Genomic DNA, 23,715 nt, shown 5'->3' on the forward strand with positions numbered 1-23,715 from the left:
TGGCCGCCCCAGCTTTCGCCTTCGCTGGAGGATTGTCCCTCCCGGCTCCCGTAGCTCACCCCACTTCCTCCCCTGCCCGGAGTAGCCATGGCGGCCATGAGCCTCCTGCAGCGGGCTTCGGTCGCCGCGCTGACAGCGCTGTCTGGCCGCCGTGCTGGCACCAGACTCGGAGTCGGAAGTTTTCTCACACGGAGCTTTCCGAAGACTGTCGGTGGGTGCAGGCCTTGGAGACGCGGGTGAGAGGTGGGAGGGCTGTTTCCAGGTGACCTTGGGGGCCTCTGAGGGAGGGAGCAGGGACAGAGTTGACCTGGGGTTTCTGGAGTAGGCGCCGGCGCTGACTGTGTGAGGGGCTGCTGCAGAAAAGCGATGGCCTTTTTTTAGCATTTGTGAACCTCGTTGTCACTCACCATGCCGGGTGCTGCTTACTTGCGGCCAGGCTAGACCGGCGTGGAGCTGCCGCCCGCGTCTCCAAGGGCAACACGGAGGAGGTCCCAATTTGCCACCCTCCGGCCCCAGTGCTGGGATTACAGGCTTGCGCCACCTCGCTGGGATCACAGCAGAATCTGGATTGGTGGCACCTGCAGCTGGTTCTAACCCGCAGATAGGAATTTGCTGAGAAGCGCACTGAATTGAAGGCTCTAATGATGTTCTAGGCGCGAGGTGACAGCTCCGTTAGGCACAGTAGTAACTGCCTGAGGAGCTCACGACATTTTAGAAGCCCACAAAAATGTTTTATGTTTTTTAAAAGACAAATTGAATGAATGTTCGATAATGAGTTCAGCCCAGATTGTATCTGTTTTGTGTTATTGCAGGTTTAACTATCTTGCAGTGGTTCTCAACCTGTGGGTCACGACCCTTTCACAGGGGTCTCCTAAGACCATCAGAAAACACAGCTATTTACAGTATGATTCATAAAAGTAGCAAAATTACAATTATGGAGTAGCAACAAAAATAATTTTATGATTGGGGTCACCACAACACAACAAACTGTATTAAAGGGTCGCAGCAATTGGAAAGTTAAGGACCACTGCTATTTAGAAAAGAGCCTAAAAGAGCTCAGGTCTCAGGACAGTCATAGTGAGGGCCTAGGAACCTGACCCAGGTCCCTCTGCTTTCTAGAAGAGTAAACGTAGCAAAATACTACATGCTTAGTATTCGATCTATTTCCTTGCTCCAAAGACTCTGGAAAGTAATGCAATGTTAGTCCCTCATTTTACAAAAGAGGAAATCTACTTAATTAATATTAAAAAATAATCCGCCACTTTGCTACGTTAGCAATAATGGTGGCCGATGTTTATCGAGCATCTTGTTAAGTGCCAGGCACTGTTTTAAGTATTAATTCGTTTAATCCTCTTGGTCAGAGAGAGACAGTTTAATTTGCCTTGTGCAATACAGAAAAATAAAAATTTTACCCTAAAATCAAAACCATTCTCTCCAGTCTCTAAACATCGTGTCCTATTTTCCCTCTTTTTTTCTCTCAAGTTTAGTGGCACCATTATGTAATGAGGCAGTATGCATAGGGACCTTCTGGGAACGATCAGTGCTTTTAAAATTTCTAGCAGGAATTTAAATTTCATGCAAACTCCATGTGCTAACACTACTTGGTAAAATCTTTTCACAAACCATTTTTATTACAAATATCCTCAGATATCCAGGTAGAGATCCCTCGACTCCTCCCCCCAAAGGGTGCTTGATGGAATCTAGCTATAGTGAGTAAGATTCCCAGGTTTCTCTTTCTGTACTGTTCCCCACTTATGCAGTTTTGAGAGGGCCAGGGGGATGTCGCATGTCCTCTAATGAGAACAGGGGACATCTACTAGCTGCTTGTTCTGACAGTGACTGTTTCACTATGTCACTGCTTTCACAGGCACACTGTGTCACTGTCTCCAGAAAGATTGCTAACCCCCTCCCCCATCTTTTCTCTGGTCTCGACTGCCTAGATTCAAGTCTTGGTTGCAGAATTTAGAAGCTCTATGACCTTGAGTCAGCACCTCTTGGAAGCTGAAGGTCATGATCTTCATTTCCTCATCTGGAAGATGATCATTGTAGACATCTTACAGAGTAGTTGTGAAGAAGCGTTGAGTAGGAAATGTTTCTAGCACCATGCACCCATACATTAGTCTTTTCAAAACAAGTCATCAAATACACACAGCATGAAATTGGCCCTTTGTTTTATTTGCTTATTTCTTTGGTACTGCTGATGAAATACAAACTTTTGCATATGCTAGTCAGCTGAGTTCTTTCCCGTGGGCTGCATCCCTAAACCCTCTTTTCCTTTCTCTTTACTCTATAAAAATTTGAGACAGAGTGTCACTAAGTTGCCTAGGCTGGTTTTGAATACACTCTGCTTTACAGACTGGCTTTGAATACACTCTGCATTACAGCCTGGCTTTGAATACACTCTGCATTACAGCCTGACTTTGAATACACTCTGCATTACAGGCTGGTCTTGAATACACTTTGCATTACAGGCTGGTCTTGAATACACTCTGCTTTACAGCCTGGCTTTGAATACACTCTGCATTACAGCCTGGCTTTGAATACACTCTGCATTACAGCCTGGCTTTGAATACACTCTGCATTACAGCCTGGCTTTGAACTGTTGGTGAACTTTTCTTTCCCACCTGCCAGTTCCCAAATAACTGACATGGAGACTTATTATTAATTGTCAAAGCCTGACCAATAGCTTAGGATTGTTACTAACCAGCTCTTGTAACTTAACCCATTTCTACTTGCTTACTTGCTGCCATGTGTTCATGGCTTGTTACCTCATTTCTTATACATCCTGCTTCCTCTACATCTGGCTGGAAACTCTCAGACCCCACCCTTCTTCCCAGTGTCCTCCTCGTCTGGCTCTCCCACCCAATCTCTTCCTTCCTAGCTATAGGCCAGTCAGCTCTTTATTACCAATGAGAGTAATACATATTTACAGTGTACAAAGATTGTTCCACAGCATTGAACCTGTGGTGCTCCTGTTGGATTGAGCATCTGAGAGGTGGAATTGCAATCTAAGGGCTTCCTGTCATTGAAGTTGTGCCCTTGAAGGGAATATTGGGACGTCAGCCCCTCCTCTTCCTCTCTCTGCTTCCCAGCCACTAGAAGATGAACAGTATATTCTACTACATACTCCCCATCATGCTTTGTCACAGGCTCAAACAGCAAGGCTTGCATCTTATGAATGGGAAACACTGAATCCCTTTCCATTATAAAGCTAATATATTACAGATATTTTTCAGGTAGAGGAACGCTATATGAACAAAATACTGTGAACTCAGACAAGGAATGTTTTACACATTTGTAAAACGAATATGAAAATTGTTTTAACAATCAAAACTGGCAGAAGTAGTGGGTGGGTTTTCTGTTGTCTAAATGTGGGACTTTTGGAAGACCTAGGTGTTGAGAGTGGGGCCGAAGGTGGTCAGGACCTAATTGGGGTGGAGGGGGCTTGGATACAAAGCTCAAGTGCCTATACATGTAGAGGTTAGAGGACAACTTGTGGGAATCAGTTCTCCTTCCACTGTGTGGGATCTGGTGACCAAACTCAAGTTTCCAAGCTTGGCAACAAATTCTCTTCCCTTCTGAGCCACCTCACTAGTCCTTTGAATCATGATCCATTTGTCATTGGTAAGTGATGAAAGGTTTAAGGAAGAGGACTTAGATTCTTGGACCAGATAATTAAAATGGTACTTTTAACTGAGAATATAGAGAAAAACGGTGAATGACCAGTTTTTGATGGTTTGAAACAAACAAAGTTGCTACATTTTCTTAATCTTGACATCAATTATGGTCAGCAAACGCTAACTTTCCTGAGTGATTTGCATATTTAAAACTGTTTATTGGAGGGGGCTGGAGAGATGGCTTGGTGGTTAATAGTGTTGATCTTCCAGAAGACCTGGGTTCAGTTCCCAGTACCCACATTGTATATCTTAAAACAGCCTATGTAACTCTGGCTTCAGAGGGTCCCTGTTGGGTGTTCTGTGTTGCACAGGCCATTCAAAGGATAGTCACCCCAGAATGTAATTTTAGGCTCTCTGGCAGCAGGGAGGAACAGTTTCTGTGAGCTGAACCTTGAACCTCTGTTCAGAAATTCATATTTATTGATTGTACACAAAGGTTGTATTTGGGCACAAGTTCCTCATACCAAAGCCCCTTTGATCTACATGTTTTCTGAAGGAAATCATCACAGCCCTGTAACTTTAGTCTTTATTGTGTACTGTTTGCAGTATCCAATAATTCAAGATACTTCAAGTGTGCCTGGATAGTCTTGTGACCAAAGCCATGCAATGGATGGAAAACTTCCTTAGAAAAATAACACTATAAATCATAGACAACATTGTCTCTACTATGATTTCTTCAAGGTCTAGGTACCTCCAACAAACACTAATACATTCTACTGTTACCCCTAGATACAGTGAGAAACAACTTTTCATTCTAATGTTTACCCTAGATACAATGACTACTAGATTCCCACTATATTACCCCATGTGTCTTACCTCCGTAGGGAACTGCATTCACCTGCATATACCCACACACACCTAAAAAATAATTTAAAAAATCATTTATTGAAGACTTAGGCCTGTAAGCTGTGCGTATCCTATGTTTTCAGAATGTGAGCAGATGGCCTTCCCACATCAGCAAACAGAGACCTCAGCACTGTGAGAAGTTGACTACTCTGAAGTAGATTTCAGGATAGTTGATGGGAGTATCATTTATCAGGCATATTTAACCAAATGTAATTGTTAAACAATTAGGTAATGATGTTAAGAAAGAGAAAGCAGTTCACTTTGCTAACCTCAGTAGTATTCCTCCAATGCAGCCAGTCCAAGCTTTCTTCCGTTGTTCTTTTTTGGGGGCATGAAGCATTGATACACGTCTCACTGGGGGGCCCTGGTTGGCCTCCAACTTAAGACTCTCTCCTCCAGTCGCTGCCTCCCAAGTGCCTGTTGGTTTTTATGTTTGTATAGTTGTAATGGCTGTTCTCTAAAGCTACATATAATTTAGTCCTCCCACTGTTGTCCAATTGAAAGAGAGAGGTGGGCACTGGGAAGACTAGAGTTCTACATCTAGCTAGGCAGGCAGCAAGGAAAAGTGAGACACTGGGCCTGGCTTAGGCTTCTAAAACTCAAAGCCCCCCCCCCCACACACACACATTACCTCCAAGGCCACACCTCCTAATGCCCCTCCCTAAGCATTCAAATATGAGTCTATGGGGGCCATTCTTATTCAAACCACTACACTGTCTGTACCCCACTCAAGGCATTTACAGGAATCTAGATTCTGGGGCTTTTGAGAGATCCTTTTGATGGATTGCATGTTTTAGGTTGTGTCTTAGTTATGATTTCTGTTGCTGTGATGAAGCATCATGACCAAAAAAAAGTTGGAGAGGAAAGGGTTTATTTGGCTTATGTTTCCACACTGTAGTCCATCATTGAAGGAAGCTAGGGCAGAAACTTAGAGGCAGAAGCTGATGCAGAAGTTCTGGAGGGGTGCTGTTTACTGGCTTGCTCAGCCTGCTTGCTTAGCCCAGGACCACCAGCCCAGGGATGGCACCACCCACAATGAGCTGGGCCCTCCCCCACCAGTCACTAATTAAGAAAATGCCTCACAGCTGGATCTTATGGAGGCATTTTCTCGATTGAGGTTCCCTCCTTTGCAGATAACTTTAGCTTGTCTCAAGTTGACATAAAAGTAGCCAGCACAATTGACATACATACTCATCTCTGTTAAGCTATAACTTTTCCTTTCTTGTTCTTTCCCAAGATCACACATTAATATCAACATTACAATATAAACATTCCAAATTTTAAAGGTCACACAGTCTTTAAAAATTCAAACACTTATAAATTCAGTCTTTTTAAAATAGCCAATCTCTTTTAAAATGCAAAGTTGTTTAAAATTCAGACTTTTAATTGTGACTTCCTATAAAATCAGAAATAAATTAAGTGCCTTCTCTCTTGAAGAGGGAAGAATCAGGGTACAGTCACAATCTGAACAAAACAAAACTGAACTCCAACAGTATAAGTAGCTCAATGTCCAATGTCTGGGATTCACCTACAGTCTTCTGGACTTCTCCAAAGGGCTTAGGTCTCTTCTCTGGCTCTGCAGCGCACACAGCTTGTATTCTAGGCTCCTGCTGGCTCCATTCCTCCATTGTTGCTATTCTTGGTGTTCATCCCATGGTACTAGCATCTCCAAAATGCTGGGGTTCCTTGTACCTGGGCTGCACTTTCATCAATAGCCTCTCCTGCACTCTTCAGCGATTCCAGCCTTGCCTCCCAGTGCCAAGCCTCAGCTGCTCTCCATGACCCTTTCATGCCTTCAAAACCCATTACCATTTGGGTGACTCTTACATCCAGCATGAGGTACAACTTTGGTTGCTCTGGAACACAATTTCCATGTGCTGACCTTGAGGAAACACTTCAAGAAGACTGGTCTCCTCTTAAGTGTAGCCAATTCTTTAGCCCCAGCATCTGTTGTCTCAGCAAAGCAAAAGTTATACTTTAGTGGTTCTGGTCTGATGTTAATCTCAACCAATTCCTCAACTGCAGCTGACCGGACACCTCAGCTTCTTCACACAAAAGGCTCAGTAGGGTCATTGATTCCCTCTGAAACGTCACAAGCCATTTTTCCATTGACTATACTGCTCTCAACATTCCTGTCTTCCCAGCTCCTACAGAACAGCTCCCTGAGCTCTGGGTGTGCAATGGACTTTCCATTCTGAAGTTCCAAAGTCCTTCCACAATTGTCCCCCAAACAACCTGATCAGGTCTGTCACAGCAATATTCCATATCCTGGTACCAATTTGTTTTAGAGTTTCTGTTGCTGTGAAGAAACATGACCAAAAGCAGATTGGAGAGGAGGGGGTTTATTGGTTTACACTTCCACATTGTATCTATCACTGAAGGAGGCCAGGCCAGGAACTCAAATAGGGCAGGAACCTGGAGGCAGGAGCTGATGCAGAGGCCATGGAAGGGTTGCTCACATGGCTTGCTTGGCCTGCTTTCTTATAGGACCCAGGACCAGGCATAGCCCTCCCCCATAAATCACAAATTAAGAAAATGCCCCCCCCCCAGGCTTGCCTACAGCCCAATCTTATGGAGGCATTTTCTTGGTTGAGGCTCCCTCCTCTCCAACAACTCTAGCTTGTGTCAAGTTGACATAAAACTACCCAGCGCAGGTAGAACAAACCCAACCAACTTCTTCCCTAAGTGAACAGTGATTGTTCTCCGCTCCTTCCATTTTCCTCTCTGAACTGGCTCTTTCCTTCTGGGCCTGTTTTCTGCTGCTGGTTCTGTTTCTTCCTTTGCTGCCCTCATAGACTTGAGATCCCTTGTCCACTGTTTTTCTCCCAGCAGGGTCTCTACCCATCTTGGACTCTAGGCCTGGCAGAGGACCTGCACACAAATGGGCATTTCAGTCCGTAGTGACTAGTGAATGGTTTGTTGTATCATCCAGCTGACTTTTTTCCATAATGGTAACTTTTTTTTTTTGTTTGTTTGTTTTTTTGTTTTTCGAGACAGGGTTTCTCTGTGTAGCTTTGTGCCTTTCCTGGAATTCACTTTGGAGACCAGGCTGGCCTCGAACTCACAGAGATCCGCCTGCCTCTGCCTCCCGAGTGCTGGGATTAAAGGTGTGCGCCACCACCGCCCGGCTCATAATGGTAACTTTTTAAAAGGGTTTGTGAAGACATGTCAGGGTCTCTTATCTTGTCACTTCTGTAGTGTTACTAGTATGATTTGTACTTAGTAAGTTCTTTGGGTAATTAACTTCCTAAACCCACTGTTAGCTGCTTCAGGTGACTCAAAAATCAAGACAGATCCCACCTTCAAAACATAGTTAGAAGTGACAGGAATAATAGCAGGTAGAGTTGGTCCTCTGTACCCATGCAGCATCATCATCAGACCTGGCCAACTATAGCCCTCTGTATTCACTTACTTGCCAGGATTCTCAGATCCAGCCAACTATGGTTTGAAAATATTTGGAAAAATAAATTGCTCCTGTAACCATTTTTCTTGGTATTATTCCCCAAACAATACAATATAGCAACAGTTTACATGCTATTCACTGTAATCAGTATTATAAATCTAGAAATTAAAGTATATAGGGGAATGTGTGTGGGCTATTATGCTGATGTCATTTTATTTAAGGTCCTTGATCATCTGGAGGTTTTGTTGTCCATGGGACCCAAAACTAGTTCCTCATGGATGCTGACACCAAAGGATAATTGTGCACATTCCTGGGCGTGTAGTGTGTCAAAGGGAGCATGTCGTCAGATGGAACAGCATCGGCTTCCCGCAGAATATATGGTCTATGGTCCTGAAAGGGGGGTGTTTCTAGACGTTAAACATGAATAAAGGGTACTGTTCTTTCTTATGTCTGTTACTGTCACCATCTAGGGCTCTCAGTTGGGTTCATTTTTGCATTTTCTTTGCTATGATGACTGCAGTTTGTTCAGTGGGAATCTGAGCAGCAGCATAGCCATCCCTTCTGAATAGTAGTGGTCCTTCTGGGCTTATTAGCCTGTGGATGGTGAGTCTTGTCAGTCTCCATGGGATAAGAGCAGAAAGGGATTCAGGAGTCACTTTCCACCTCCACTTATCTCCAACAAGGCTGAAATCATTCCAAATCTTTGATTTGAGGAGGAGGAGGATGATATTCTTAGTCAGAAATGATTTACAAATAGATTTTGTCAAGATGTGAAGGATGGGGTATAGCTTGGTGGTAGAAATGCCTGGCTAGCATATGAAAGGCCTGAGTTTAGCCCAACACACACACACACACACACACACACACACACACACACATACACACACACACACACACACACACACACACACACACACACACACACGATAGAATGTGTAGTCTATAATAATCAAGTTTCTGTTGGAGATTGGAGTAGATACTGCCAGCCCTGTCCGTCTGTGTTGCAGCAGCTTCCTGCCTTCCACTTTCTTGGCTAGGAGGTATTATTCACCTTTGTTTTTTAGGTAGCTTTAGCGTGTTTGTTTATTGTAGGGGAAGCAAAGATGAGCAGCTTGTCAGGAGCATCTGCCCTCCCTGCCTGCTTCTAAGGTACAGTGAAATGATTGCTCGATGCTGCTGCAGGAATTGAAATGAGCAACACTCTGTAACTGCAGAACACTTACCAGCATGTGTGAAGACTGGGCTTCAGCCTGGTTACTACTAAACATTAAAAGAAAATAAAAGCAGCAGCAGCTATATTTGAGACAGCCGGTCAGTCTTTGAAATGCATCCATCCTACCCATTCTGATGTGCAAACAAAGCCCATGCATTCACGATGTCTCACCGTCTTCTCTGCTCACCCCTGCATGAGCCCTGTTAAACAGTCTCACATTTCCAGCTCCTGTGCGGCACAGTGGGGACCATGGCAAGAAAATGTTCGTCATCAAAGCTTCTTCATACTATGAAGATCGCTTTTTGAGGTTATTGGTGAGTTGAAAATGTTCTTAACTACAAAATGTTTGCATAGGGATAATTCCCGTTTAGGAAATGTCTTTCATTTTAAAATTACTATTTATTTTTCCTCAGGAGATACTAGATTGTGTAGAAGGTCTGATTTGCTACTGAATTTTTAAAGTTAGTTAGAACCCTTTTTTTAAAACTGCAGGTCAGGTGCCAGCCATTCCTTTTGCTCAGGGTTATGGGGTCTGAAGTCCAATGTGTGTTTCCTCTTTAAGAATAAAAATAAATCTGCAGCATTGGGTGGGCGGTAGCTGCTCAATGCATGTCTGCCTCAGGCCCAGTGGTCCATTCCAGCACCATGAAAAACTGAGGATTTTCAGAATTTGAAAGCCAGTCAGCTGGTTATTTGTATCACTAAGACAGTTATTTCATTTTTTGTGTACGAGTGTTTTGCCTGCATATATGTCTGTGTACCATGTGTGCCTGGTGTCCTTTCAGACCAGAGGAGGAATCGGATCTCCTTGCACTGGAGTTACAGATAGTTGTGAGCAGCAGTCATGCTGGGAATTGAACCCAGGTCCTCTGGAAAAGCAGCAAGTGCTCCTAACTGCTGAGCCATCTCTCCATCTAAGACAGTTTTTGAATTAGCAAAAGACCCACTGGAAGACTTCTAGTGAAGCATCTTTATTTTAGGATGTGATTTTTTTTTTTTTAAATTTATGCTTTTTGAATACTGATTTTAAGGTGACATTCCTAATTTAGCAGAAGGGCAAATAATCCTGCTTATTTAGAATGCTACTTGTCCTTATCTCATGGTCTTAAAAAAATACCATCCAGAGGCTTAAGAATGGAGGGTTGGCTGGGCGGTGGTGGCGCACGCCTTTAATCCCAGCACTCGGGAGGCAGAGCCAGGCGGATCTCTGTGAGTTCGAGGCCAGCCTGGTCTACAAAGCGAGTTCCAGGAAAGGCGCAAAACTACACAGAGAAACCCTGTCTCGAAAAACCAAAAAAAAAAAAAAAAAGAATGGAGGGTTGTTTGGACTCCGCCATTGCCCCTGAAATGCTCGTCGACAGGACTCTGGCTGCCTGAGGACCCCCCCCCCCCCACCTCTTCTTAGCCCTCTTTTAAAAATGACACAGATCTGTCTGTTATCCCAGACTGGCCTCAAACTCGACATGTAGCCAAGGCTGACTTTGAACTCCTGATCCTCCTGCCTCCACCTCCTAATGCTGGATTCCCAGGAGTGTGCTGTCACATCCCGAGTGTCCTCTTTTCTTACCATGACCAACTCCCCTGATGTTCAGTATCTGAAATGCTATTGTTTTCATACTTTGTTCCAATACAGAATATTCTTTATTGCATTGCTTTAGCCAAGAAGTCAGTCATTTCAAATATATTGTACTGTACGTAATAGTTGTGTTTAAGAACGAAATCAGAGGAATATGACAGAAATTGGGGATTCTGATTCCCAAGTTCACATGTTTGTTTAGAAGGATATTAAGGAAATTGAATGAGGATAATTTTGGTAGGAGAAGTAAAAAAGATCATGAGAACCTTTTTGTTTTTCCTCATAGAGGTTCTACATTTTGTTGACTGGGATTCCAGTTGCAATTGGCATAACGCTGGTGAACGTATTTATTGGTAAGTCCCTCATCTAACCCCTCACTCCTCCAAACGGTAACATTTGTAGTCCTATATACAAACTTTAAAAAGGAAATTGTGAATCTATTTATTGGTAAGTCCTTCATCTAGCCCCTCACTCCTCCAAACGGTAACATTTGTAGTCCTATATACAAACTTTAAAAAGGAAAATGTGAACATTTACATTGGTTACTTTTGCATTGCTGTGACGGGACATCTGACACAGGCAGCGGAAGGAAGGAAGGAAGGAAGGAAGGAAGGAAGGAAGGAAGGAAGGAAGGAAGGAAGGAAAGAAGGTTCATGTGTCATGGTTTCAGAGACATTGGCCTGCCATGAGGTGGATGCTGGAGTGGGAGGGCCACCAGGAAGCAGAGGAAACTGCCTGGAACCAGGGTGGTCTTGACTTTAAAGGCTTCTCCTAGTCACTAATTCCTCCCTCCGAGTCCCACCTCCTAAATGCTCTGTGACCTTTAAGATTGCATGTGAGCCTGTGGGGACATTTCTGCAGAGGAGGTGGCTTCCAAAGCCTCATCATCCTTCTCTCCCGTCCTAGTCACTCACTGTCCTGTCACTGTGAAGAGACACCATGACCATGAGGACTCTTATAAAAGAAGACATTGAATTGGAGGCTTGCTTACAGTTTTGGAGGTTTAGCCCATTATCATAATGGGGAGCATGGCGGCAGCATGGTGCTGGAGCAGTAGCTGAGAGCTTCCTAATCAAAAAGCAGAAAGAGAAGAAGCTGGGCCTGCTGTGGGCTTTTGAAACCTCAAAGCCCAGCCCCTATGACACACTTCCTCCAACAAGGCCACACCTCATAATCCTTGTAATCTTTTCAAACAGTTCTTATCCTTGGTGACTAAGCATTCAAATATATGAGCCTAGGGGGGCCATTCTTACTCAAACCACTTCATCTCCTTTTCTAAAATCAGCTTTGACAGGCCGGGCGGTGGTGGCACACGCCTTTAATCCCAGCACTCGGGAGGCAGAGGCAGGCGGATCTCTGTGAGTTCGAGGCCAGCCTGGGCTACCAAGTGAGTCCCAGGAAAGCGCAAAGCTACAGAGAAACCCTGTCTCGAAAAACCAAAAAAAAAAAAAAAAAATCAGCTTTGACAAGTTGGATCAGGAAAATAGAGTAACGGGGGAAGAGGGTGAAACACACACACACACACACACACACACACACACATACACACACAGACAGACAGGCACTGACAGAGAGAGAGAGAGAGAGAGAGAATATTAAAATTCATCCTGGAGTCTCTAAGCGTCGAATGCTTATAAAAGGTCTTCTGAGCAGTATCTTAAAATACTGATTGATTTTGAGTCTTAGAATGTTTTGTCTGGTAGATTTACAGAGGTGTAGTGGTATTTGCTCCACCTGTGACTTTGGGCTATAAGGCCCAAAGGAGATGATGCTTCTTGCCATTGTATGGGACTTCTAAAAGGAAAGGGAAAGGGGTCATGTGGGTCTGTCTCCTTTGGGCCCTATAGCCCAAAGTCATGGGCGGACCAAATACCACTACACAGAAGAGCAAAAGTAAAAACAAACAGTATGTCCTTTAGTATGTCTTGTCACATAAGGACCAGGTGAGAGGCTCTGCTGAGATGCTGGTGGTCCTGTTGTACACTAGAAGATGGCTAGAACTCTCCGAGGGACTCATCTTTTCCCAGTGAGTCTAGCACATTAGAGGAAGCAGCCCTTGGAACCATGAGGAGCTGGCTGCTGGCTGCTGGCTGCTGTGGAAGGGCTGGTGTGGAGCTGGTGACTCAGTGCTAACCGAGCGCCATCACCATTTTCTCTCACTAGGTGAAGCTGAACTTGCAGAAATCCCAGAAGGCTACATCCCAGAACACTGGGAGTATTTCAAGGTTTGCACAGCTCTTGAAAATTCTTGTTGGATAGCTTGTTAATGTTGTGGTAAATGTCTTGATTAGACAATTATGATATAGTTTTTCACATCAAGGAGATGATACATTTTAAACTTAAAAATTCTTTTTTAGATTTATTTTATATGACTGGGTGTTTTGCCTAAATATATGAGTGTGCTACACATGTGTGCTTGGTACCTGAGGTGGCCAGAAGAGGGTATCAGATCCCCTGGAACTGAAGTTGCTGATGCTTTTGAGCCACTTGTGGATGCTGGGAATTGAACCCAGATCCTCTGCAAGAGCAACAAGTGATCTAAACTGTTGAGCCATCTTTCTAGCCCACAGTATTGTTTAATTTCTTTTTATAAGTAACGATTCTTGGTACTTTTTTCATTAAAAAAATTATGGTAAACTTTATAGGCTAAACTAAATAAGCATAGACTATGCTTATTTCTGCACTCTAGCGGAAAGGTCTCTGCATTTGGATCAGTAGAATTTGGTTTGTCTCCTGCCCTGCTTGAGCTGTAGCCCTCATTGCAGTGTGAAGGGAGCACACAGGCTGGAAACTGAGGCAGACCAGTCAGATGCTGCACCTCAGTGCTCACAGGCTTGGGCCTGAGGCAGACTGGTCAGATGCTGCACCTCGGTGCTTATCTCAAAAGTGGGGGCAAAAAAGTGTGAACCTAGTGGTTAAAATGATTTAAAATATAGCACAGTTTTTGGCATGTAGTGTTTTAGTAATTTGAAACAGTAGTCAACCAGAAAAGCAAACATCCTCCAGAAGGTAATTGATTTTAAACAAATTTTCCCTTAGCATCCAATATCAAGATGGATTGCCCGAACTTTCTATGATAGTCCCGAAAAGAATTATGAAAGAACCCTGGCTATTCTCCAGATTGAAGCTGAAAAGGCTGAGTTACGGTAGGAGATGGTGGGAGGGAGTAATAGAGTGGTGTCAGCACTAGATGTCTGTGTGAAGCTTGAGCTGGGGCGAGGGCTTGCCTGGGAGGAGGAGGAGGAGGAGGAGGAGGAGGAGGAGGAGGAGGAGAGTGTCACTGTGTTGCTGACTGGGGAGATGATAGCTCAATTGAAAGGAACTCTCTCCTTTTTTTTTGTTTTTGTTTTTTTTTTGTTTTTTTTTTAAATGGTTATGGGTATAAGTCTCTATGTGTGTGTGTTTACCGTGTGTGCAGGTCCACGGAGGCCACAGGAGGGTATCAGATCTTCTGGAACTAGAGTTACAGGCCTTTGTGAGCCACCAGACATGAGTGCAGCAGTGCTCTGAACCCTGGAAAGGAACTCTTAAATAAACTGCTCTGCACACAGCAGCCCATTCTACACATGTGGTTTCCTCCTGTCCCACCTCATTAGGAACTGCGCTATACAGCATCAGGAACTACCATCTGTAACCCTGTGAACCTGTTTCTAGAGAAAATAGTTATTAAGTTACATTGGTGCAGATACAGCCCTCTTACAGACACTGCTCAGCACTGTGCCTTGAATACTGTGCTTCTCTCAGTCCAGGGATTGCCTTAGTTTTGTTTTTTATTTGGTTGATTTTGTTTTGCTTGATGTGTGTCTGTGTACAGGTAGGTGTGTGTGTGTATGTGTGTGTGTGTGTGTGTGTGTGTGTGAGAGAGAGAGAGAGAGAGAGAGAGAGAGAGAGAGAGAGAGAGAAACAGAGAGAGAGAGAGAGAGAGAGAGAGAGAGAGAGAGAGAGAGAGAGAGAGAGAGTGTTTGTGTGTGGGGGGAGAGGGTGTGTGTGTGCCTGTGCCTGTGGAAGCCAGAGACAATCTCAGGTATTGTTCTCAGTCTCTGTCCACCATTTTTTTTTTTTTAAATTTTGAGACAGAGTCTCTCTCTTACTGGCCTGAAGCTTGTCAAGTAACTAGGCTGACAGTTGGCTAGCAAGCTCCAGGACTGTTTGTACTTCCTCAGTATTGGAATATGAGCCCAGATAATTTTACATGGGTTTTGAGATTGAAATCATGACCTTGCAAGGCCAAGGCCAGCTCTTTACGGACTGAGCCATTTCCTCAGCCTTGGTCTTTTTTTTTGCCTGTAAATTGTTTTGTTTTTTAATTTCTCATTTTGGTAAGAACATTGTAGATGAGTGTTGAATTTGCATCATTTCTACTTCCTTTCTTTTCCTCACTCCAATTCCTCTCATGTCCCCCCTCCTCAAATTGATGAACTCTTTCTCTTTAATTACTATAGTTACACATTCTGCATAATTATATTTAAAAGAGTAGGGGGGAAAAGGATTGTATTTGGTCCTTTTTAAAAAGTTGAGTGACTATACTCTTTAGGTCACAGTTACAAAGGTATATAATAATCTTATAAGTAAGGCTAGAAAGCTGGCTAACATTTATGACGTCATTATATAGTTACACATTTCTGGTCATAAAAAGATTAATATTTGAGGCCAAGGGTTAATGGAGAAGGGATGGCCTTGGATGTGGCATAGGGAAAGCATCTTGTGCAGACAAGACCACCTAGATTAAAGAAGGATGATGGGATTTTCTTCTGTTTTAACAACTGAATATCAAATGTAGGCCATTTAGTTTGATGCTGGTGAGGGAGACTCCACTTTCCGTGGAGAAGTTCCCTTTCCTAACAATGATAGCAGCAGTATAGGCAGAGGGCAGCAAGTCTTCCACGAGGGCAGACTATCACCCTGCAGCACAGGACTCTCACATGGGCACATTAGTAGGCATTCTGTAGCTAACTGTGCTAACATTGTAAAGATGGGAAAACAGACAAGCATTGTCACAAAGCCATGGAGCAGGGCCTGTGGAGAGAACTAATTAAGTGATGCTTTAACTACATAAGTCACATGGTCAAAGTCATGAGTCCCTAACTTTGTTTGTAAATGTGTAGTAGATGTCTGCCTCCATGTGACTGTGTGCATTAAAGCCAGACTATGATGTATGTAATGATTAAATCTGTAGCCAAGACTGTCAGATTATTTTCTTTTTCATTAATTTTTTTACTGTGTAAAATAATGATTTTCCTGATGACACCTTCATAAACATATTTCATTGTACATTATTCATCTTCACCTCCCATTTACCTTCTCTTATTCTCACTCCTCCTTCTGATCTCTTCTTGTCCTTCCTCCCTCACACTGGTGCGATTCTGCTCCCAATAGTTCTCCATCTACTTTTGTGTCCTGTGTATCTCTGTATATATCAGTATGTATGAAATCTGGATTCCATATAGTAGAGAAGACACGTTAGGCTTGTCTGGCTTTATCATTCAACACGATGATCTCCAGCTTCATGGATTTTTCTCATATGGCATGATTCCATTTTTCTTTGACTAAATAGAATTCCATTTGTACATGTACTACATTTTCTTTATTCATTCATCTGTTGATAGACTCCTAGGCTGCTTCTGAAGCATTAATCTAATTAATCTTTATCAATAAAAATCAGGAGTAAGATATTAGGGTAAAAACTTGAAATACCAGAGAAGCAGGAAAGTAGCAGCCAGTTGATTCCTATCTCTACCATTTCTCTTCCATCCCAAAAGGTGTAGTTTCCCTCTCTGCTCCACCTTATCACTTCCTGTCTCCCCTCTGTATAGACCTCCAGACCTCTATGATTAACTAGTGGCTAGCTCCATCCTCTGACTCCAAGCAAGCTTTATTTGTCAGAATACAACATATCACACAGCATTCCCCCCTTTTTGTCTAAATAAATATTGAAGGTTTTAACTAACAGAAAAACTATATACAATAAAAACAATAACTATATACAAATATATACAGGTAATAGTTACATTAGCAATGTCTAGTCCAGAGCATTTGAAAAATTCAGAAAAAATACTCCATTATCCTATCTTGGTGAGTCCAAAGTGTTGTACCTAATTCACTTTCTATCCTAACTTGCATTACCAACCCCAAAATAGCTTTTTATGTCTCTCAACCTTTTACAGTTTATACCATTTGTTAAGGAAACCCATAACTATAACTATCCAGTCTTCAGCTCCATCAGATTCCTGAGAAGGATATACTATTACCTGAGTAAACAGGAAGTGCAGAGTAAACAACTTCCTAAACTAAGAAATGACAGAAACATCTGGCTGCCTAGACAGTCACCCAAGGTTCCTCTGTAACGTTGGGGCATCCATCTTCAGCCTGCAGGCCTAGAATATCTGACAGACTTTTCTGTGAAGCAGGATATTCTGAAGGGCTGTCCCACCTTGTCTTGGCAAGGATTGGCAATCACTTTCTTTTGTGTCCTGCTTGTCCAATTTGGACAGCATATTGTCAGCAGCCAAGGCAAGGGCACTTTCTTGCCCAGTGGCTAACTTTTGCCACAAAGAAATTCCATATGGAGTTTCTTCGATGCCCATCATCTTCTCTGAAGTAAATTGGTGCTACCAGGAGCAGATATGTCTCATCATAAAACAAAACAAAACAAAACAAAAACCTTATGGTATTAAAACATCTTACATGCCATATTCCTTAGGTCTCTGCAGTGTTTGAAGACCACCTATCTATCTAAAATATATTTGTTTGACCTTCAAAACATAACCTAACTTGACTACAAGTTTGATTGTAATAGGTGACTAACTACTAACCTGCATTTCTTTATTATCCTAAATAGTTTGTTATAATAACTTTCAAGGACTAGAAATTTACATTACATTGTTAAATGAGCTGCATAGGTACAATACCTTGAACAAGAGTAGAAATGTATGTATAGTATGTCCTAATCAAAGTAACCTTAAATTATATTAATATACAAAAATAACTTAAACAAGAGTAGAAACATATATACAAAAATAACCTCAAATTTTATCAATATACAAAAATCCATATCAATGTAAAATATTTAAGACTAGTAGTCGCTTTTTTGGTTTAAAAGTAGATTCAATCTACCATTTTATCCTATTTCTGTATCCCCCCTTTTTCTTTTTAGAACAATATCCCTGAATCTAATCTCCTTTGTTCAGCTTTTTCCCTGACCATAACCAATAACAACTTGTAACCAACCCCACTAAACAATGACAGATATCCATAACCCACTGAACACCACCCACTCCACCTCTTGGGAGTGTGGGCGTCATGTTCTTAAAATTATTTCCTGCTGTCTGAGGGTGATGGCATCTTTAGGGGACCCTGAAAAAAAATTGGGATAATTGTTAAGTCCTGGGAGAGGTAGCTGTATCATTTGTTGTCCAGTCTCAGCATAATGGGAAAGTGCAGGGCTTGTCTCAAGTCCTGGCTAGAATAGTCTGTGAGACTGGATGATCTCAGCCAGCCACCTCAAAATTGTCCTGAGCAGTTTGTAGTCCAAAGCCAATCTTTGGGTGGTGTTTGTCAGCTTAGTGGCATTGCCACAATCCAGGTGGAATCATTGTTGTGGGACCCCATCCTCCTTTTGGAGACTTCAGTGGTTGCTTTTAGGCATGGTCATGGTTTACTTCAGAAAATATAAACATTTTAAATGTCATATGTAACAGATCTCAAAGAAGTTAAAGGATCAATATTTGTTACATACAACCAGAGTACAAAAACTTAATTCCTAGTTATCTGATAGAGACTTAAACTCAAAATTATGTACAGGGAGCTAGATGAAGCTTTTTTTTTAGAATTAGTTAGTATTCTATATGACCATTAATATTGTGACAAAAAGTTTAAAATATGTATATATTAATTTTATAAATTTTGAGATAGTTACACCTTAAGAAAAGTTCTAAAGAGTCAAAATAAAACCAAAGGATTGTGATGAGTGGTAATATAATAGCTCTTTAATTTTGGTTTTTCTTCTGTCCCGTATCATATGGCTCTTCTGACATGAGACAGAGATTTTGGATTTTCCTTTTAACAGCATGCTTGGGTTTAGAGAAGGAAAGAGTCATGCTCCAACTTTAAAGTCAGCTTTAATTTTTAATTGAACTGGGACTAAAATTTACATTATGTGTCTGTAGAGAGCAGCAGAAACAAACATTTGGGAAAATTTATGAAATTTTATCCTGTTGGAAATGTGATATACCAATAGGCCAATTTATTCTTTTTCTTAGGACATTTTCTCAGGATTATTTGTCCCTTTTCTTCACATGTCTCATTTGTCCAGTGGTCCTCAGCTTCCTTAACTGAATGCCTTCATTCTCCTGGAAAGACAAAAACAAAACCCTGCCCCAACTCTAACTTTGGGGAGTTTCCCTTTTGGCAAGTTATGTCTGATCAAATGAAAAGCATTTGTTAGTCTTGTAAGTTAGTTTAGATTGAATGGTCACACTGGTTGATGAACTATCACCTCTTCTAATCAAGAGGTCTCTCTTGTTAGAATCTAATCTTTATCAATTTTGATGGTATCCATAGCTTTTCTTTTCCTTTAAAATGTCATTTATTTGTATTTTTAACTTTGGTCTTTGATCATTTATAAAAGTTTGCCAAAATATTTGCTTTATGGTTTCTCCTGAATTTTTTGTTTTATCTTCTAAATCCAGAACAGCATGTTTTTTTTTTTTTTTGTTTTGTTTTTTTACAATAGGCATAAGGACCTTTAATTGCTCTGGGGAAGAGTTTCCCCCATGGTGACAGGTTCTGAACCAAATTGGACATGGGGCCTTTAAGAGCCCCCCCCCCCCCAAGACATTTCCCAATGGCAAAAGGTTACTTTGTCTATCCCTTGTTGATCTGCATTCATTGGTCCAATGTCCGCCTTTGCTGTACCTTCTGCATACTCCAGAAGGCAAGGGCCTTCAGTTTGGATTAGAAGAAACATTGTTTCTAGGAACACCTTGTCTACAATCCCTTTTTAGGTGACCTTGTTTGCCACAATTAAGTTACTTGACATTTTGATTTTTCTTCAAGCCTCTAGAAATCATTTCTCCTATCCAAGCATCATCATGTTTATGAGATTCAATATTGACTGTATCCCGGATCCATTCCTCTATGGGTGCTGATCTTGACTTTAAAGGCCTAATTACCCTTTTGCATTGTGCATTAGCATTTTTAAAAGCCAACAATTCAATTATTATTTGTTTAGCTTCTGAATTTGATATCATTCTATTTACAGCTGAATTCAGTCTTTGTAAGGAAAAAAAATCAATGAAGGTTTCTTTTGGGCCCTGTATAACTTTAGTAAAAGACTCAGTTATCTTTCTGAATTCTTCAGTTCTGTCCCAAGCATTCAAAGCTGCTGTACAGCATTGAGCCAGGGTGTGGTCAACATACAGAGACTGTCTTTGTACATCAGCATAATCACCCTCATCAAGAAGTTACTCTTGGGTGATTTCAGTACCTATAGCCCTACTTCATTGATCAATGATCTTAGCCTCATCTTTCCACCAGGTCCTCCACTGTAATTGAGGACTAGGTTCCAATACTGCTGTAACCAAGTCTCTCTAGTCTTATGGGACAGTTCTGTTACTAGTTGATCCATTTAGATTGAATTTAATATCTGCTTCACAAAAGGTGAATGCATACCATATGAGACTATTGCTTCCTTAAATATCCTCAAATCTAACATTTCCACAGTAATCCAGCCAGCTCTTTCATAGCCTTGGAGGTATCTGTTATTTGACAGTTCCTGTAAGGTTACTGGATAAATTAAGGTTGGTTGTTTGAAAACACTGGGCTGTTCCTCTCTAATTTTATAATGTAATGATTAGATTGGTTCTTCTTTAAATTCCTCTGTCTGGGTCTGAATATCTCTATGATCTGTTTTAATAAGTTTTTCTAAGGTCTGTATCTTGGCAGTCATATCAACCAACTCTTTTAAAGATAAACCAAGAATTATCAAACTGAGAATAAGGATTATCAAAATGATAATTAACGTTTTGTCAATCCAGGTTAAGTTGATTATCTCTTCATTTAATTGTTCCATTTTTAAACCACTGATCGTGCAATCATGCAGAGACCTAACTCCCTCCATTGTAATAGTGTGTCCCATTTTTTAGCATGGGACAAAACGCTCTCTTTTTTTAAAACTAATTTCCCCCTTTAAGAATTCCCAGTTGTCTCACCAAATCTGATGATGATGAAGTGTGAGGCTGGCTGCTGCTGTCTAGCATGTTTGAGTGGAGAACACAGGCAGTGCACAGCTTGTCTGAGGACAGCTGCAGCTGCTAGCATGTAGCTGTGGGCTAAGAGTGTGTGGTGTTGCAAGAACAGTAGAAGCCCAAGCAGGTGTCAAGGTGGCTACCTAGTATGACAGCAGTCCAAGGGGGAGGTTCAGAGGAAGCCCAAAACCCACAGGGAGGGGGAGCAAGCTGTCTGAAAAATGCACACGGGGGAGCGTGTGGCAGAAGCACATGTGGGAGCTCCCTGAAGGCAGAGCTGGTGAGTGGTGAGGGGCTAACTCCAGTGGCATTCAGAGCCCAAGTGCCTGTGGAGATTGCTGTAGAGAGACTGCAACAGAAAACTCCAGACTCACTCGGAGGGCTTGGGGAAGAAAGGGAAAGCCTAGCCAGTGGGAAGGTGACTCCGGTGGACGCAGCTCTCGTGTGCTGCTTCCGTGTGTGCCGATGGCTGCCAAGCCACTGGCAAGTGACTGTTTTATGAATTTATGACCCAAAAGTTGGACGCCAGATGATGTGCTAATCTAATTAGTCTTTATCAATAAAAATCAGGAGTCAGATATGGGGTAAAACCTGAAAGAAGCAGGGGAGCAGCTGCCAGTTGCTTCCTACCTCTACCGTTCTTCCTCCATCCCCAAAGGCCTACATCCCCTCTCTGCCCCACCTTATCACTTCCTGTCTCTTCTCTGTACAGACCTCCAGACCTCTGTGGTTAACTAGTGGCTAGCTCCATCCTCTGACTCCAAGCCAAGGTGTATCTGTCAGAACACAAACAAAATATCACATGACATGCTTTCATATCTGGCTGTTGTGAACAGGACCACGGATGGTCAGCTGTGTGTCTGGTGTGCCATGAACGGTGTAACTGTGTCCTGTGGTGGTTCTGTTTGCTTTTCTGAGGAACCTCTGTGCTGACTGCTGTAGGAGCTCACCTGCTGATGTGCCCATTCCCACACTGTTGTTTCCTTTGTTTCAGGTTAAAGGAGCAGGAAGTTCGAAGACTGATGCGCGCCCGGGGTGATGGACCCTGGTTTCAATTTCCAACCCCTGAGAAGGAATTCATTGATCATTCTCCAAAAGCAACTCCTGACAACTGACAATTCATTTGTCTAAGAACAGTGTGTTCTCTAGTGGAAAGAAATGAATAAATATTCTGTATTTTTACTCTGATGCACACAGGCTTCCATAGCTGTTGCTTCATTTGGTTCAGGTGACGAATTCCACGTGGACTTTTCAGCTTCATCTGGTGAGATTTATGAGGTAGTGATAAGAACTAGAGGTCTGGGAATTTGTGAATCCCTAAAATGACAGTGTTGATAGGCTTCTGAGTTCTTTGTTTAGCAGGTGAAAGTGCAGCGGTCCTGTGAATATGCAGGAACTGTAGTCGTCAATGTACTGCATTGCAGATGGGGTTATTCGGGACTACTTGGAATTTTAACTTTAAGAAGTACTGAACCAATCATACAAAAAATGTTAGCACCACAATAAACAAATTTTAGTAAACCAGTCTTAAAGTTTATGATGTGACATCTTGCTTTATTTTGGGGGTGCATGTCATGCTTTTTAAAACTACAAACAGAGACACACATGCACACTTGAGACAGTCGCTAAACTTCCTTAGAGTGCTGTTTTGTAAACACTGGGAAGTAGGGATATAAAGCACAGGTGCTTCCTAAGGCTGGTGTGCCTTTTTACGGGGGCTGGTGGTAGTGTTCAGTAGGCTAAACACACACTCACCTCTGAGCCATGTCTTCAGTCTCCAGCTGAAGCGTGCTTTTACTTTTCGGTCCTTTCAGAAGGCCGATGTAGGGCTGAGGATTTGGAAAACGGCAGAGTGCTGTCCCGGCACGCATGAAGCCCTGGGTTTGGTCTCCAGTACTGCATGAAGTATGCGTGAAAGCTAACTTGTGGCCGTGGCTATATCTGTCAAGCCTTTACTGTCTGCCTCTCATGGCACCAAAGTCTCTTTCCAAAATCGCCACATCAGGTCATCTTCTGTTTTACAGATGAGGATTGGAGACTTGACATGCTCAGCCTTCATTCTTTCTTTCCAGTGCTTTTGTCATTAACGTAGGACAGGCTTCTTTGCGTGCGTCTTCGTTCTTCATGACAGTGGTGTGAGCTCACACTGTGGAGATTCAAGCCAGCGGTTTTCCAGGTGCTGTCCTTGGCCAAATAGGAAGGTGTCTTTTACTACCCACTTGTGCTACCTGCATCCACCAAGGTCTCCGGAGTGCTTGCAGTTCCTTGTTTCCCCAGAAGGGGGTGGCCACACCGCACGACCCCAAAGTTTTGTTGTGAGGATTCCCTGTACACATCTCACAATTCTGCCTACTGGCTGAGAGAAGGACATAAGGTCTCCAGGCCCCTGTTTATGCAAGCCAGTTTGCAGGAGAAATAGGATAGAGGTATGCCCTGGATGTTTTGGATCTAGAGGCATCATTCATCTTTATGGCTATCATTTTAATTTTTATTTATTATTCTCTCATACAATACATCCCGACCTCCACTCTCCTCAGCCTCCCCAACCTGAGTAGTAGGTCTCACTTTGCCATTCTACTAATACAGGGATAGATCATTCCTTATGTTCTACTAATGTAAGGAAAGCTTGACACAGAAAGACTTCAATCCTATTAAAATTAGCTGTCATTAAGTCCAATATGTAACAAAATAGGAACTCACCATATTTTATCTAATTCCTTACAACCATGCTTACACACACACACACACACACACAC

The 23,715-nt window shown here is 42.4% G+C and overlaps 2 protein-coding genes across 2 annotated transcripts in view; one reads left to right on the forward strand and one right to left on the reverse strand.

The window, feature by feature from the left end:
* The window catches only part of Gnb4 (G protein subunit beta 4), a 234,267-nt gene that overhangs the window by 187,681 nt on the left and 22,871 nt on the right, over positions 1-23,715 (reverse strand). The gene's annotated exons all lie outside the window — the stretch shown is intronic.
* Positions 56-22,496, forward strand: Ndufb5 (NADH:ubiquinone oxidoreductase subunit B5). Its single transcript, XM_052730265.1, has 6 exons — positions 56-211; positions 9,365-9,453; positions 11,002-11,068; positions 12,879-12,940; positions 13,755-13,861; positions 21,954-22,496. The coding sequence occupies exons 1-6, from the start codon at positions 88-90 to the stop codon at positions 22,072-22,074; spliced, it is 570 nt and encodes a 189-aa protein (XP_052586225.1). The 5' UTR covers positions 56-87; the 3' UTR covers positions 22,075-22,496.

Source organism: Peromyscus californicus, unplaced genomic scaffold (assembly GCF_007827085.1).
Source record: "Peromyscus californicus insignis strain IS unplaced genomic scaffold, ASM782708v3 Scaffold_9__1_contigs__length_137607984, whole genome shotgun sequence".
NCBI lineage: Eukaryota > Metazoa > Chordata > Mammalia > Rodentia > Cricetidae > Peromyscus > Peromyscus californicus.

Excerpts from the sequence above, each read along its gene's own strand:
- Ndufb5 (XM_052730265.1), top strand. The coding sequence starts at position 88 with ATGGCGGCCATGAGCCTCCTGCAGCGGGCTTCGGTCGCCGCGCTGACA. Across the intron at positions 11,069-12,878 it reads GCTGGTGAACGTATTTATTG|GTGAAGCTGAACTTGCAGAA; the intron begins GTAAGTCCCTCA and ends TTCTCTCACTAG. Across the intron at positions 13,862-21,953 it reads GCTGAAAAGGCTGAGTTACG|GTTAAAGGAGCAGGAAGTTC; the intron begins GTAGGAGATGGT and ends CCTTTGTTTCAG.